The sequence below is a fragment of the Stenella coeruleoalba genome (genome assembly GCF_951394435.1).
Source record: "Stenella coeruleoalba genome assembly, chromosome: 8".
NCBI classification, from domain to species: Eukaryota; Metazoa; Chordata; class Mammalia; order Artiodactyla; family Delphinidae; genus Stenella; species Stenella coeruleoalba.
The window spans coordinates 100,962,958-100,975,399 of NC_137154.1; the positions used below are offsets into that span (position 1 = coordinate 100,962,958).

At 60.0% G+C, this 12,442-nt stretch overlaps 1 protein-coding gene across 2 annotated transcripts in view; it reads right to left on the reverse strand.

Annotated features, from left to right (window-relative positions):
• Positions 1-12,442, reverse strand: part of KIRREL3 (kirre like nephrin family adhesion molecule 3) — a gene marked incomplete at its 5' end in the record, with an annotated part of 539,825 nt that overhangs the window by 8,524 nt on the left and 518,859 nt on the right. Inside the window, 6 exons of one of the 2 annotated variants that reach the window (XM_079930151.1) lie at positions 2,143-2,178; positions 3,452-3,650; positions 5,554-5,654; positions 9,055-9,181; positions 10,290-10,417; positions 11,883-12,031. In XM_079930151.1, the coding sequence (XP_079786277.1) occupies positions 2,143-2,178; positions 3,452-3,650; positions 5,554-5,654; positions 9,055-9,181; positions 10,290-10,417; positions 11,883-12,031 (740 nt within the window). The remainder of the gene's footprint in view (positions 1-2,142; positions 2,179-3,451; positions 3,651-5,553; positions 5,655-9,054; positions 9,182-10,289; positions 10,418-11,882; positions 12,032-12,442) is intronic. The other variant, XM_079930152.1, reaches the window with a different exon arrangement.

Below are 12,442 nucleotides of genomic sequence, written 5' to 3' on the forward strand. Positions count from 1 at the left end.
GTCCAGGGATGTCAAGTGACTTGGTTAAGGACACACAGCTACAGTAGAGCCAGTGCAAATCCACGTCTCCTCTTATCCACCGCCCTCATCCTGCCCAGCTCCGCACACTGCGTCCCATGGCATCGTACAAATCTCACGTCCTCTGTACAGCCCAGAGCATCGTACTTTACCCTCTCTTTTCTTTACCTGTAAAATAGGATAATTACAGTGCCTGCCTCAGGGGCGGGTCTGGGGTTTAGATGGGTGAATGCAGGCAGGTAAAGGCTGGCACAGAGCCTGGCACCCAAACCGATCCCAGCCTTTGCCCTCGTGTCTGTGTGGGAAGGAGGACCGCAGCAGATACAAGGATAGGAAAGACCCTTTTTGAGACTCAGCTGCTGCCCCTACCCCACGCTCTCAGTGTGGATGACTGGGGACTCCAGGTATCTGTCCTGAGCTGGAGGTTGGCCTCTCGCCTCTCGCTGTCGTTTTCTTTAAAGAGCAAAAGAAAGGAAGAACCCCGCAGACCCTGGCCCCTGGAGACGCTGCTGGGAGGGGGTGTGGTCCCTCTCACGGAAGGAGCGCGTGTCCAACGGTTGGCAGTGTTGGCCGTCAGGCTGGGGCTCTCCTTCCAGCCCAGGATTGGCACACTGGTGCATTCATCACCTGCCTACTGGAGCCCGAGACCCCTGTAGGGGGCGCAGGGGAGGCGACGGGGAGGAGGTGGGTGCGACAAACACTCGGGGACTGAAAATGGGAGGCGTTTGGGCTGGTCTCAACAGTCAGGGGTGAGACAATGGACCTGACCTCGCCAGCCCTGCGAGCTTGCTCTGACAGTGAGACGGCCCTGTCTCTAGGTTTGAATTCCTCTAGGAAAGGAAAGCCGCGTTGGAAGTTCGTTGCTTCCATGCTTTTGAATTTTATTGATTTGAGTTGAATTCAGTTTCTCCGAGATTCCTAGGGCATTTCCTTGGAAAACTCGGGTCTTGTCTCAGCTGAGCTCAGAGCCAAAGGATGACGGTGGAAGGGTCCTTAACCTCTCTGGGCCTCAAGGTCTGTGAAACCAGAGAACCAGGGAAGCGGTATTTAAGGCAGCTGTGCCTCTGGCGTCCACATTTCCTTAAGTTGTTAACAGCTGGGGGGTCGTGGTGGTAGCCATCTTATCTGGAGGACTGTCCTGAGTGGGTGGGCGGGGGCAGAGGGAGAGGGTCCTGGGCGGGGGACCCAGGGTGCAGGCACAGAAGAGATGGAGACAGAGGGTGACACCAGCTCAGCACGAGGAGTGGCCCTGAGGGGCGTCAGGGAGAACACAGCAGGAGTTGATATTGTGTGCCCACCTTGTGCTGGCCTGTGCCCGGCCTGTTGCTCTTTAAGGGGCCGTCCGCCCAGAGGGGAGGGGCTGAGCGGGACCCACCCGGGACTTGCTGAAGCGCCTCCTGGGCCGGTGTGGCGGGAGAACTAGGGCAGGGGACCCCTCATCTTCGTCATGGCCTTTGCCGACCCTGTAGGGTCTGGCTTGCCATGTCCTGATTCTCTTTTCTGGGTTTCTCCCTGGAGGGTGGGGGGCAGTTGTCTCCTGTGGGGTCCCAAGAGAGAGCAACTCAACCCAGGGAGCCTGGTGACCCCTTTTGCTGCTGAGTCCCCGGGGAGAGAGGCACTGCCCAGCGGCCTCAGCCCGGTGGTGAGATGACAGCTCCACGGGGAATGCAGGAGTGCGGGAAGGAGGCAGCCAGCAGAAAGCACGGGGTCAGCATGGATTACGCAGGCCACAGCCGGGCTGGGCGGCCCAGGTGTTCTTGGAAGCGATGGCCAAGCTGGTGGTGATGGTGAGAAGCGGAGTCAGGTGGGGGGGAGCTGACCCCAGGGGGAGGAGTCAGGGCTTCAGAAGAGGAGGGGTGGGAGGAAAGACGGGGAGGAGCAAGTGCCCTGGGCTGCCAGGAGCCTGCGGGGGGCAGCAACAGCGGAGACAGGTCTCGGGGTCTCTAGACCCGTGCTGCCTGGAGGCTCTCTCCCTGCTGCTCTGACTGCACTAAAGTCTCAAGATGGGGGAGGGCAGAGAAGTTAGCGGCTGCCCTGGCCTCCCGACCCACACTTTGGGCTCCCTCCCCCTCTAGCCCAGCAGCCCCTTCCCCCATCCCGGGGAGTCTCATGTCTCCTTCGTACCTGCTTCCAGCCCGGCTCCCGACTTCATTTCCGAACCTGTTTGGAAATAAAGCAAGAGTCCACAGCCAGGGCCTGGCTGGCCAGGGTGGGGTGGGATTGGGGGCGGGGGCGGCCCTCTGGAGGGTCTGGGGTGGTTGGGGGCTCCCTCCTGCATCACATCTCCAGGATGCCCCACAGATCTGGGCTGGCCGAACTGAACCCGGAGTTCGTTCAGACTGACTTAGGGACTCCAGACGGGTGGGACCAGAGAGAGAGGTCAAGGCTGGGGTGGGAGTTGGCTCTGAGGAGCGGGGGTGAGAACACTAAGGGGCGGGTAGAGGGGTGGGGCACTGAGGGGAAGACATGGAGGGGAGGCAACAGTGGACCGGGAGGGTTGGGATGACGTGTGGATGATATTATGCAAATTATGTGCAAAGCATTAGCAAAGCAGCACTTATTAGGGAAGAGGCGTTGGGAGCAATGCGCGGTCCACAGGGCAGCACTGCGGCCCCAGGGGCCCAGCTGAGACCACCTGCCTGGCCCAGAATCTCTTCCAAGGCCTGACAGCCTGTGGGTGGGCCTTAAGCTTGGAGGGGTCGGAGACTGCCAGGGCCGAGGCCCCCTGGACCGTTCCTGTCTTGGACGAACCCCTGCTGGCCAAGGGGCTAGATCCACAGCCCATCTCAGGACCTGGTGTGCCACTGGCTGGCCGCCTCACTTCTCTGGAACCCCCTCCATGCCCCTCTGAGGCTCCCCGCCCTCCAAGCCTGAGTCCTTCCGAGCTCTGAGCCCTTCTGCCCGGCGCTGCCCTGCTGGCTGGGGTCTCCTTCAGAGCACAGCGCTCCAAGTGTCTCCTGTGTCCCCATGGGGAGCTGCAGGCAGCCTGAGGCCAGTCCCCTGCACACCAGGGATTGGACAGCTCAAGTGCCACTCCTTAGCTTAGCACGGGCACCCTCAGGTTTGGGGCAACTGGACTGGCTTGTTGGCTTAACGGGCTGGGCCAGGTTCCACAATACGCCCATCCTGGTGCATCCCCGTGGGGACACGGCTCAGCGATCACGCCCCCAGAGGGCCCCAGGGAACCGCTGAGAGCGGGGCAGCCAGGGCCTTTAGGCAACGCGGCGCCTGCTGAGGGGCCGGCGCCTGGGCAGCTGTCCTCCTCTTGTTCTGGTGCAGGCCAGTGCCCCTGGGCTCGGGGGGCCGGCTGACCGGCCGCGGCTGCGTGGCAGGTGAGGAAGGGCCTCCTGCCCGCCCGCAAGTGTAGGCGCTCTGTCCCCCCCAGGGCCCCGGAGGACCTTGCCTGGGGCCCTGCCCTCGCGGGGAGCCCCACCTTGCTCCTTGAGCCGGATGATCTCCGTGTCAGAGCCGAAGCTGTTCCAGGCGGTGCAGTTGTAGATGGTCTGGAAATCGGCCCGCACGATGCTGCTGATGGTCAGCGTGGAGATGACGCCCTCCTCGGTGCTGACCGTCTCCACCGTGTAGCGGCCCGATGTCCCCGACTCCAGCACGTTCTCCTTCCAGGACCAGGCCTGCCCAGGTGTGCAGAATTAGGAGGACATCCTGCCAGAGCCGCCCCGCCAGGACCACCGTGCCGCCTCCCTGCTCCTGGGTGGACGCTGCCAGGCCCGCGCTCACGCTCACCGCCACACGGCACAGGTCGACGCGCACGCCACAACACGTGTGCACACAGCACAGCGCCCGCAAACACGCCACAACAGGTGTGTGCACAGCACTGCACCCGCAAACACACGTCACATCATGGGTACACCTACCGTCCCACCCACAGTGCCAACACGTGCACACGCCAGTACGCCCACGTCCCAACACACAGCACAGACACGTGTGCACACAGCACACACACATGTCACAACACGGGTACACCTACCGCCCCACACGTAGCACACACACACATACACACACACAGGCTGGGCCACCTCAGAGGGTATTTCCATCGACACGGGGCCTTACGCGGCTTTTTGCTGGAACATATTCCCAGGCAAGCAGGGGCTCTGGGGCGGCGATGGGAGCCCCTCCGTCAGCTGGGGCCCCTGACAGATGGTGGTGAAGGCCAGCCCCAGGCTGACTGAGTCTGGTTTGGTTACTTTGTGCGTGTCTTTGTACAAACGTTACGCTCTGAGAGCTGCGTTTGTGAGAACCTTAGTGCAGCTTGGTCGGCCGGTGAGCGTTTACCTCTTCTCGGAGCCCTTTCCCGTACACTGTCACCGCCTGCCCCACCATGTTGCCCTGGGCTCTGTGGGGTGTTTAGCTGCACCCTACAATGTCTCCAGGTGTCGCCAAATGTCCCCTGGGGGCAGAACCGCCCAGGTTGAGAACCCCTGGCCTAGAGTTCCATTTCCACGAAGAGGAAGACAGTGTGACTATGCTCAGTAGTGAACAGGATATTATCAACACCAGCACGTGTTACACTTACACTTCAAAAAGATTAGAGTGAAGGGAAGAGGGAGGCGTAGGCATTAGTTCTACGCGTGGACCCTTGCCCTTTCTGTGTGACTCAGACAGTGAATGAACTGAATGCCTGAGGAAGTGTGTAACGCACCAGTGCTCTAACAAGGACTTCACCTACAGGGTGACACCTTAGCTGTTGGCGTGTGCCTCCCACGCCCCTTCAGGTGCTGCCGCCCTGGGGAAAGGTGAGACTGCCCTGTGAACTGGACCTGGGCGGCCTTTCGGCAGGACCGCCTGGGCACTGGGCTTGCAGACAACAGTGTCTCCACCCCTCCCCCGACACCCAACAGTGCGGGGAGATGCTCACCTCTCTCTGTTTTCCCGCCCCAGCTTCTACCAGTGTCAGCGGAACCTGGGTGGGAGACCCCCACTTCTACAAATGCAAATATCTGGGAGGGCTACATGTGAGCCGGTCAGGCGGCCCAAGCTGCACTGCGGGGAGGGGCGGGGAGAAGGGAGTGACGCTTTCAGAGGGAAACTTGCTAACTGGGGCAGCACTCTCCACGGCATCGAAGCAGAGGAGGGCTGTGGAGGCGCAGAGAGAGGTCTGCTGACTCTAAGCTGCATCCTATTTGCAACTTTGCTAAAGGCTGGCCTTGAACCCAGGAAAGGTAAGAAATCATTTTTCCCCTTCTGCTGCCCTCACTTGCCCTCTGCCCCCAAGATGCAGAATTTGGTCGGAACCATTTGTGTTGGCACACAGCTGAGAGGCAGAGAAGAGTTAAATACACCCGCAGGCGAGGAGCACAGCCTGTCCTGAGAAAGGAGACTGCCCATGATTTTTGTCTTCGTGATGCCTTTCCAAGAGACACAAGGCAGGAATAGTTTTCCCCGACGGGGAAAGGCAGTGCAGAGGCAAGACTGACCAGCCGGATGGTGGAGCGGCTGCAGGTACAGATGACCCACCAGGCTGCCCAGCCTGGGGGCCGTGCCACTGGCCCTCCCTGCTCGCCCCGGGGCACTCACGATGCGGTCGGGTGGCGGCGTGCTCCGGATGAAGCACTTGATTTGGCCCTTCTCCCCGTGGAGGGCGTGCTGGGTCTGGGTGCTGGAGATGATGGGGGGTCCTGTTGGGGAGACAGCATCACATCAGGGATTCGGGAGGGGGTGGGCCCTGGCTGGGCCCCTCTTGGCAAGTTCAGAAGTTTATACATTCATTCAGTCGTTCAGCAAACAGTTACTGGAGGCCTTGTATATGCAAGGTGACGGGCGAGACAGGGGACTCAGAGATAGATGAACCTTCAGTCATAAACGTCTCAAGGGATCGTGAGTGAGTGCCTCTAGGTCAGGACGCCCAGAGACATCAAGAGCTGTCACAGGAGGTGGGGAGGTGAGCACCAGGCAAAGTGCTAACCGACTTCACAGGAGAGAGAACTCTACCCGGCAGGTGGGGAAACCTTTATGAAGAAGGCGGTACACTGCGAAGGGAGTGGGGGAGGTGTCAGGGAGGAAGGAATGTAATGTCACCTCCACCTCAGCCAGCTGTTGGATTTCAAACCATTCCCTTGTATCTCCAGTAGAGGGCGCGCTTGCCTAACAAACCGGTGTCCTCGGCAGGACAGGAAAACCAGGCAGGAAGGGAAGTAAAAGATGTTCCTCCACGAAGCGGCGAAGCGGGGAATCACCCCCCCACCCACCTGGCATACATGGCTTGGGCTGGGCACCTTCACGGACTTCATCTCACATGTGTCTCAGGAGATCCCTTAGTTCATCGCTTTGCACGCCACATACATACCTGGCCAGCCCAGGTGGGACCACAGCTCCAAAGCTGACCCTGACATTATCCTATCCCGCCCGGGCGTGCGTGCGTGCGTGCGTGGGTCATGTTTATGGATGTCTCTGGGGACACCTGGCTCATGTACCACCTCGGACAGCCTGGAGGGTCCACCAGGATTCCAGCAGTGCTTCCTGGCCAGTTCTGCCTGTTAACTAACCCAAATGACTGCATTTAGGCTGGGAAGGGAAACGTCTTGGAGATGGGAGAGGCAGACATGAGGGACCCTCAAGATAAGGGCTTCCACCCTCAGGGGGCCTTCAGAGTTCCTCTCTTAGGAACCTTAGCTCCAAGAAGCCTTTGGCCAGGAAGGCTTCATGCTTTAGGACCTTGGTTGGCGCTTGCGGGCTGAAAGTGATGATCCTGTAAAACCTTTTCCCCTTCACTCCCCAGGAGCTAGGATTTCCCTGGGGTGGGGGGGGGGACGGTGTCATCAGCTGTTCTAAAAACGATCAGGTAAATGCATACACATTTAAGGGCTTCTTAAAAGAAAACAGGAATCGGGGTAAGGGTAGAGTGGGGTGGGAGAGGCAGAACACAGCAGTAGTACGGTTTATCTCCCCCTTCCTGCAAATCCCGGGTTTGAGCCAAATCATGGGCCAGTTTATTCCCCAAAGGGCGATGGCCAGCAGTCATCTCCCGGCCGGGATGCATTTTGATGAGAACCTCATCTCATTTTGGATTTGTTCATAGTGTTGATTCCTTCAGCCTAGTCCAGGCCTGCCCAAAGGGCTTCACCACCCCTCCCCACCTATTCTCCAGACACAGGTATAGACAAGTCCATTCCCAAGTCCACGCACGTGCCGGCTGGCAGGCTCCTCTCTGTGGGCCACTTCCTGCATCCTCCTGCCTCAGGGCATGATGACCCTCATTCAGAAACAAGCAAACTGCCTCCTCGCTTCACTCCAACCTCTTGGGTGTTTCTCTTCCTAGCAGCCTAGGGGAGCTTGTGTCAGAGGATTGGAGGCACAGGCGGGGGGTTGGAAAGAACGACCCTGGAGAGTGCAGATTAAACCCTGGATAGACACCAGGGCCCAGGCTGGGGTGTCCCATCCAAGAGGAGTGTCCCTTTGAGGTGTGCGTTCCCTCCTCAAGAAGCCGCTTTGAATCCCTGTTGGGAAATGCTTGGAAGTCTAAAGTGACAACGGATTTTAGTCCTTCCTTTATCCATCGTGTTTTCCCCAGGAATGAGGATGCTCATTTCAAAGCTTCAGGCTTGGGGACCCCGGGGGCCACACGTGAGTCTGAGGGTCCCCAGCCCGGCTGGTCACAGGGCCATCGGAGCGGAGCTGGCCATAGTCATGGGCCAGCACGACTCCCAGCGCCCTCCCAGAGCGGGTGGCGGGTAGCCGGGGAGGCCGCTGATTTCACCAGGGCCTAGCGCCTGAGCCGAGTGTCAGACACAGGAGCCGGCAGGAAAAGGCTGCAGCCCATGTTGCCATGGATATATGGAGGTGCGATCAGATGCTGTTATTTTTAGCCCTGCAGCGCCAATTTATTGGTGGCGTCCTGGGGACACGTAGGAAAGGCAGGAAGGCTTCCGAGTCAGGGATCTGCCCTGGACAGACGGCTCCGGGGTCTCAGCAGATTCACCCTCCCTCTGGGGCTGCCACGACTCTTGGCGAGGGGGGAGGCAAAGAAAGAGATGGAGGGGGCTGGCTCATGGGGACCGCACCAAGCTGGTTTTAGTTTCTAGCAAAGCAGAGACTAGAGGAAGCTGTGTGCCACCTGGGCTGATTTCTGGACCCTGGCTCAGCCCCTCACTAGGGCCCTGGTCTGGAACAGGAAGCAGAGGCCCTACAGACGTGGGTCTGTGGCTTGGTTCCTCTTGGGGCTCAGAGCCTTGATCGGGAGACAGACTATGCGGGAGCAGAGGCCTCACAAGGAAACCGAAACCCAGCGGAAGGAGGACGTTTCGAAACACAGAGGGAGCTGTCTTAGCATCCTCACCCTCTCAGACCAGCTGCGTCGGTTGCTGGCGTGGCCCACGCACACATAAAGGCAGGGACATCGAATTTCCGTCCTGGTGCCACAGCCTTCTCGGGTCTGACCTGAGCTAGGTCCCAGCTTCTCTGGGACCTCCTACATCCCATCAACCAGGCCCCGTCCCCTGAATGTCTCATGTACCAGTCATCTGGTAACTCACACTGTGTTCTTGGAGAGAGATAGCAATACTCTCCTGCTGTGGTGATCTTATTACGTATAATAAGACAAGTTCCCTGCCCTCAGGGGACCCCCCCCCCCTGAACTTGGCCCTGTGGGGATGGTGGCAGGTCTTCCTCACTGAGTGGCTCTAAAAATGGGAAGAGGCAGACGAGGAGTCATGGAGATGCCCCCTTAAATTCTCCACCGGGGCCCAGGTCATGGTTGAAGCGTAGATATGGGATCTATGTTGGTTGCCCAGTAGCTCTCGGACTCTTTTTCCTGGCCAGGAATAAATTCATCAGCCATCACTTTCAGGGCTGAGACCCCTTAGAAGGAACACAGAGGAGGGAGGTGACCAGAGAACCACCCAGGTCCTTTGTCACCCCAGGGCTGGGCTCTGACACGGACTGGAACAGGTGGATGTAATCACTATGGACCCACAGTTGGAGGTGGATGTGAGGCCCAGAACCCACGTGTGCCCCTTGGGGCAACACCAGGGACCCTCTTGGCCCCCTTCCAGCCCTGCCCTGGCATGAGTGGGGTCTTACCATTGACAGTTAGGGTCACCTCTCGCTCCCCGGCCCCTACCCGGGGCACCACAGCTCGGCACACGTACTTCCCCGCGTCCTCCTGGCGGACGGTTTTGAGGGTCAGGGTCTTCTCATTGCTCAGGACCTAGGAGGAGTGGGGAGGGTCAGACCCCGAGGGCAGGGGCCACGCTCTCTGTCTCAGAACCAGAAAGGCTGAGAGGCAGGCCGGGTGGCAGGGTACACAGTCTCCAGCATCTCAGCAACAACAGGGGGTGGGGTGGGAGCCGGAAGTCTTCTTACACAGTGTGCCCGGCGGGCTGGCGGGTGCGGGAGACCACGGCACAGAGCACCCCGTGAGGCTGAAACAGCTCCGCCCCAGCGGCAGCCCTGAAGGGTGGGAACGCAAAGCGGGGGTGAGAGAGAAGGAGGGGGCCTCCCTGGCTGGGGCCCCCAGGGCTTCCTCATCCAGGGGGTCTGCCAACCAGCCCATACCAGGCTGGCCAGGGGTGAAGCTATCCTGCCGCTGAGCATCTCTGAGGGTCCCAGATCTGTCTTTCCTGAGTCATTTGCAATATCCCTTTGGGATGAGGTTTGGCGTGATGAAAAGAAAACAGGCTTTGGCAACAGCTGCTCTGAGTGGGAATCCCGGCGTCAGCGGTGCCTACTTGTGTGGCTTTGGGTGTTAATGATCTTCTTGGAGGCTCTCTCCTTATCCCTGTAATGGGCGCAGTGACACTCAGAGGACAGGGCGGTGTTCGGCACACAGTAGGGCACACAGAAGCCACTTTTCTGCTGCTTCTCCCCCTGCTTCCCTGCCCAAGGCTCTCACTGGTCCTCCTGGGAGGAGGGATGTCTGAAACTCCTAGGCACACTAAAGAACACATACACTTTAAAAGGGGAACACAGGAAGAAAGCAAGGCTTAACCCCAAAGTTAAAGGGTAACAACTATTTGGGGCAAGCGAAAAAGCCTTTCTAGTGACTTTTCGCCCCAGCATCTTGGGGACCACCTGCTTTTCTTACAAGGCTCAGGATAAAGCAGAACTGCACCGGCTGAATGTGTTTAGACCCAAGGTGGGTACGTGTGGGTACCTGGGGCTCCCTCTCCTCCTTCTGGGGCCTTCCTTCCTTCAGTTCTCATGGGAGGCTAACGTCCCCAATCTAAGAGTGAGAGGGGCCATGGGAGGCAGTTCCCTCCTGGACTGTGGACCCCGCACCCCTCCAGGGCCTTCCAGGGTCTGAGCTGCGGACTCACCACGCCAGAGCCCCGCTTCATCCAGACGATGGTCAGGGATGGGTTGCCTGTCCAGGCGCAGCTGAAGACGGCGTCGGAGCCCAGATCCACGAGCAGGGATTGGGGTTCCGTGGTCATTCTGGGCCCGACTGCGATGGGAGGAAGGAGGAGACAGGGCTCTCGTGGGCTGGGAGCTCTGGGGACCCTCCTTGCTGCTGCCTCCCCTGCCCCATTCTGGTTGGGGGAGGGGGAACCACTGGTGCCACGACCCTCCACTCCGGCCCATTGCCTTCCGTTCCGCGTCAGTCCTCTACCGATCTGGGCCCGGGTCTGGGCAGTAAGCAGGAGACTCCTCTCCCCCAGTCCAGCCTCCTTCGGGCCCACCATGGGGGTAGGCAGCACCAACCAGCCCCAAAAAGCGGCTCTGGTCCCATTTCTGCCTGGACTTGCCCCCAAGGGCTCTCCCATCCCGTTCCCTCTGTCCTGGTCCCAGGAAGCCCCCCTGACCCCAGTGTGGGGGCAGAGGGTCCTTCCCCCAGCCCAGAATCTCTCTGTGTCTGCCTTCAAGTCAACTGGCCACCTCCTGCAGGCCTCAGCCTTGTGACCGGGAGTCAAGGTACCTGTGCGTCTGGCCGAGCTCCCTGGGCCCACCCAGGGCCCCGCAGGGCCACTGCAGGGCTCTGAGATAAGGAGTGGGGAGGCCAGGCCTCCTGGAGGTGCCCCCTCCCCGCGCCGGCCGCCCTCCCAGGTTACTCTCTAGTCCAGCCCCGCCCCACCTCCTTTTCAATCCACCAAGCAGGTGGCCTTTGGCTCTGTTGCCCTACACCCGCCCTAACCCGAGTCCCCTGCAGACCAAGCCTTGCTTCCCAGAGTGGGTGCAGCCCTGGGATTTCAGGGGTGGTGACGGGAGGGTGTGCAGACAGCTGTTTTCAGGGAGCAGAAGGTGTGAAATCAGGGTCAGGAGACCCAGATGAGTCCCTTGGTGCAAAAAGGGAGTCGTAGCACTTTCTGCTGAGGCCCGGACGGGCGAGGGGGCGGTCAGGTCAGGCATAAAGTTTGCAAAAGTGCTTCTAAATCTGTAAAGGGCAGTGGATGAGCTGATGCGCAACGCTGTGACCACAGCTGTGGGCTGTTTCCCCGAGGGTCCCTTCCTGGCCACTGGGGAAGAGGGGGAGGCCCTGATGAGAGGCGGACCCTCTTCAGTCCTCATTCTGCCACTTACTCGCTGCGTGACCTTGGGCCTCCATCCCCTCATCTGGGTACTGGGAAGAAGAAGTCCAGCCTCCCCGGGTGACTTTTTTTTTTTTTTAGTAGTTTTTTTTTTTGGCCACGCCGCCTGGCTTGTGGGATCTTAGTTCTCTGACCGGGGATTGAACCTGCGCCCTCGGCAGTGAACGTGCAGGGTCCTAACCACTGGACCGCCAGGCAGGTCCCCTCCCTCGGTGACTATGAGGGTGGAGATAAACACGAGGGAAGCTTTTCGTAAAGCGCACGGATTACGAGCCTGTGAGGCACTCTTATGTCACGTGCAACGAGGCCACGGCGGTTCCCCCTGCCGCGAGCAGCGCCCAGCCAGTGCGCGTGCGCCCGGGAAGCCCCTAAACAGCCACTCACAATAGACGTCGACATTGCGGCTGATGTTGGTGCTGCCTAGGGCATTGGTCGCCTCGCAGGAGATGGGCTCGGAGAAGTACGTGTAGTCCACGGTGGTCCGGTACACCTCCCCGGAGGCTTCCTTGATGATCTGGCCCCGCTTGGCCCACCTGCAACGCAGGCGCCCGGGCTGATGTGGACCTCCGGTGGCAAGGGCGTCCTTCCCGCCCGGGGGGCTCTTCTCTCTGGGAGCCGGACGCATCCATCCCGCAGAAAAACGAGGCCCAGGGAGGGGCGGCGTGGGGCAGGCCCCCGAGCGGTCCCTCAGGGGAACCCTCTGCAGAGGGGTTACTCCCAGGGCTAGGGGTGTGGGGTTGGTGACGGGGGCAGTGGCTTCTGGTCCGTGGGTCACCAGGCAGCCGGCAGCACTCGACTAGTGGGTTATTCTGGAGGGAGGTGGGTTGACTATTCAGTGGGTCAGCGCACCTGGCGGGCCAGGTGATGGCTAACCCAGCTGTCAGTCCCCAAACCGCTTGGCCCTCTTGCTGCTCTGAGCTCTCTCGGGGGTGGCGGGGGACCGT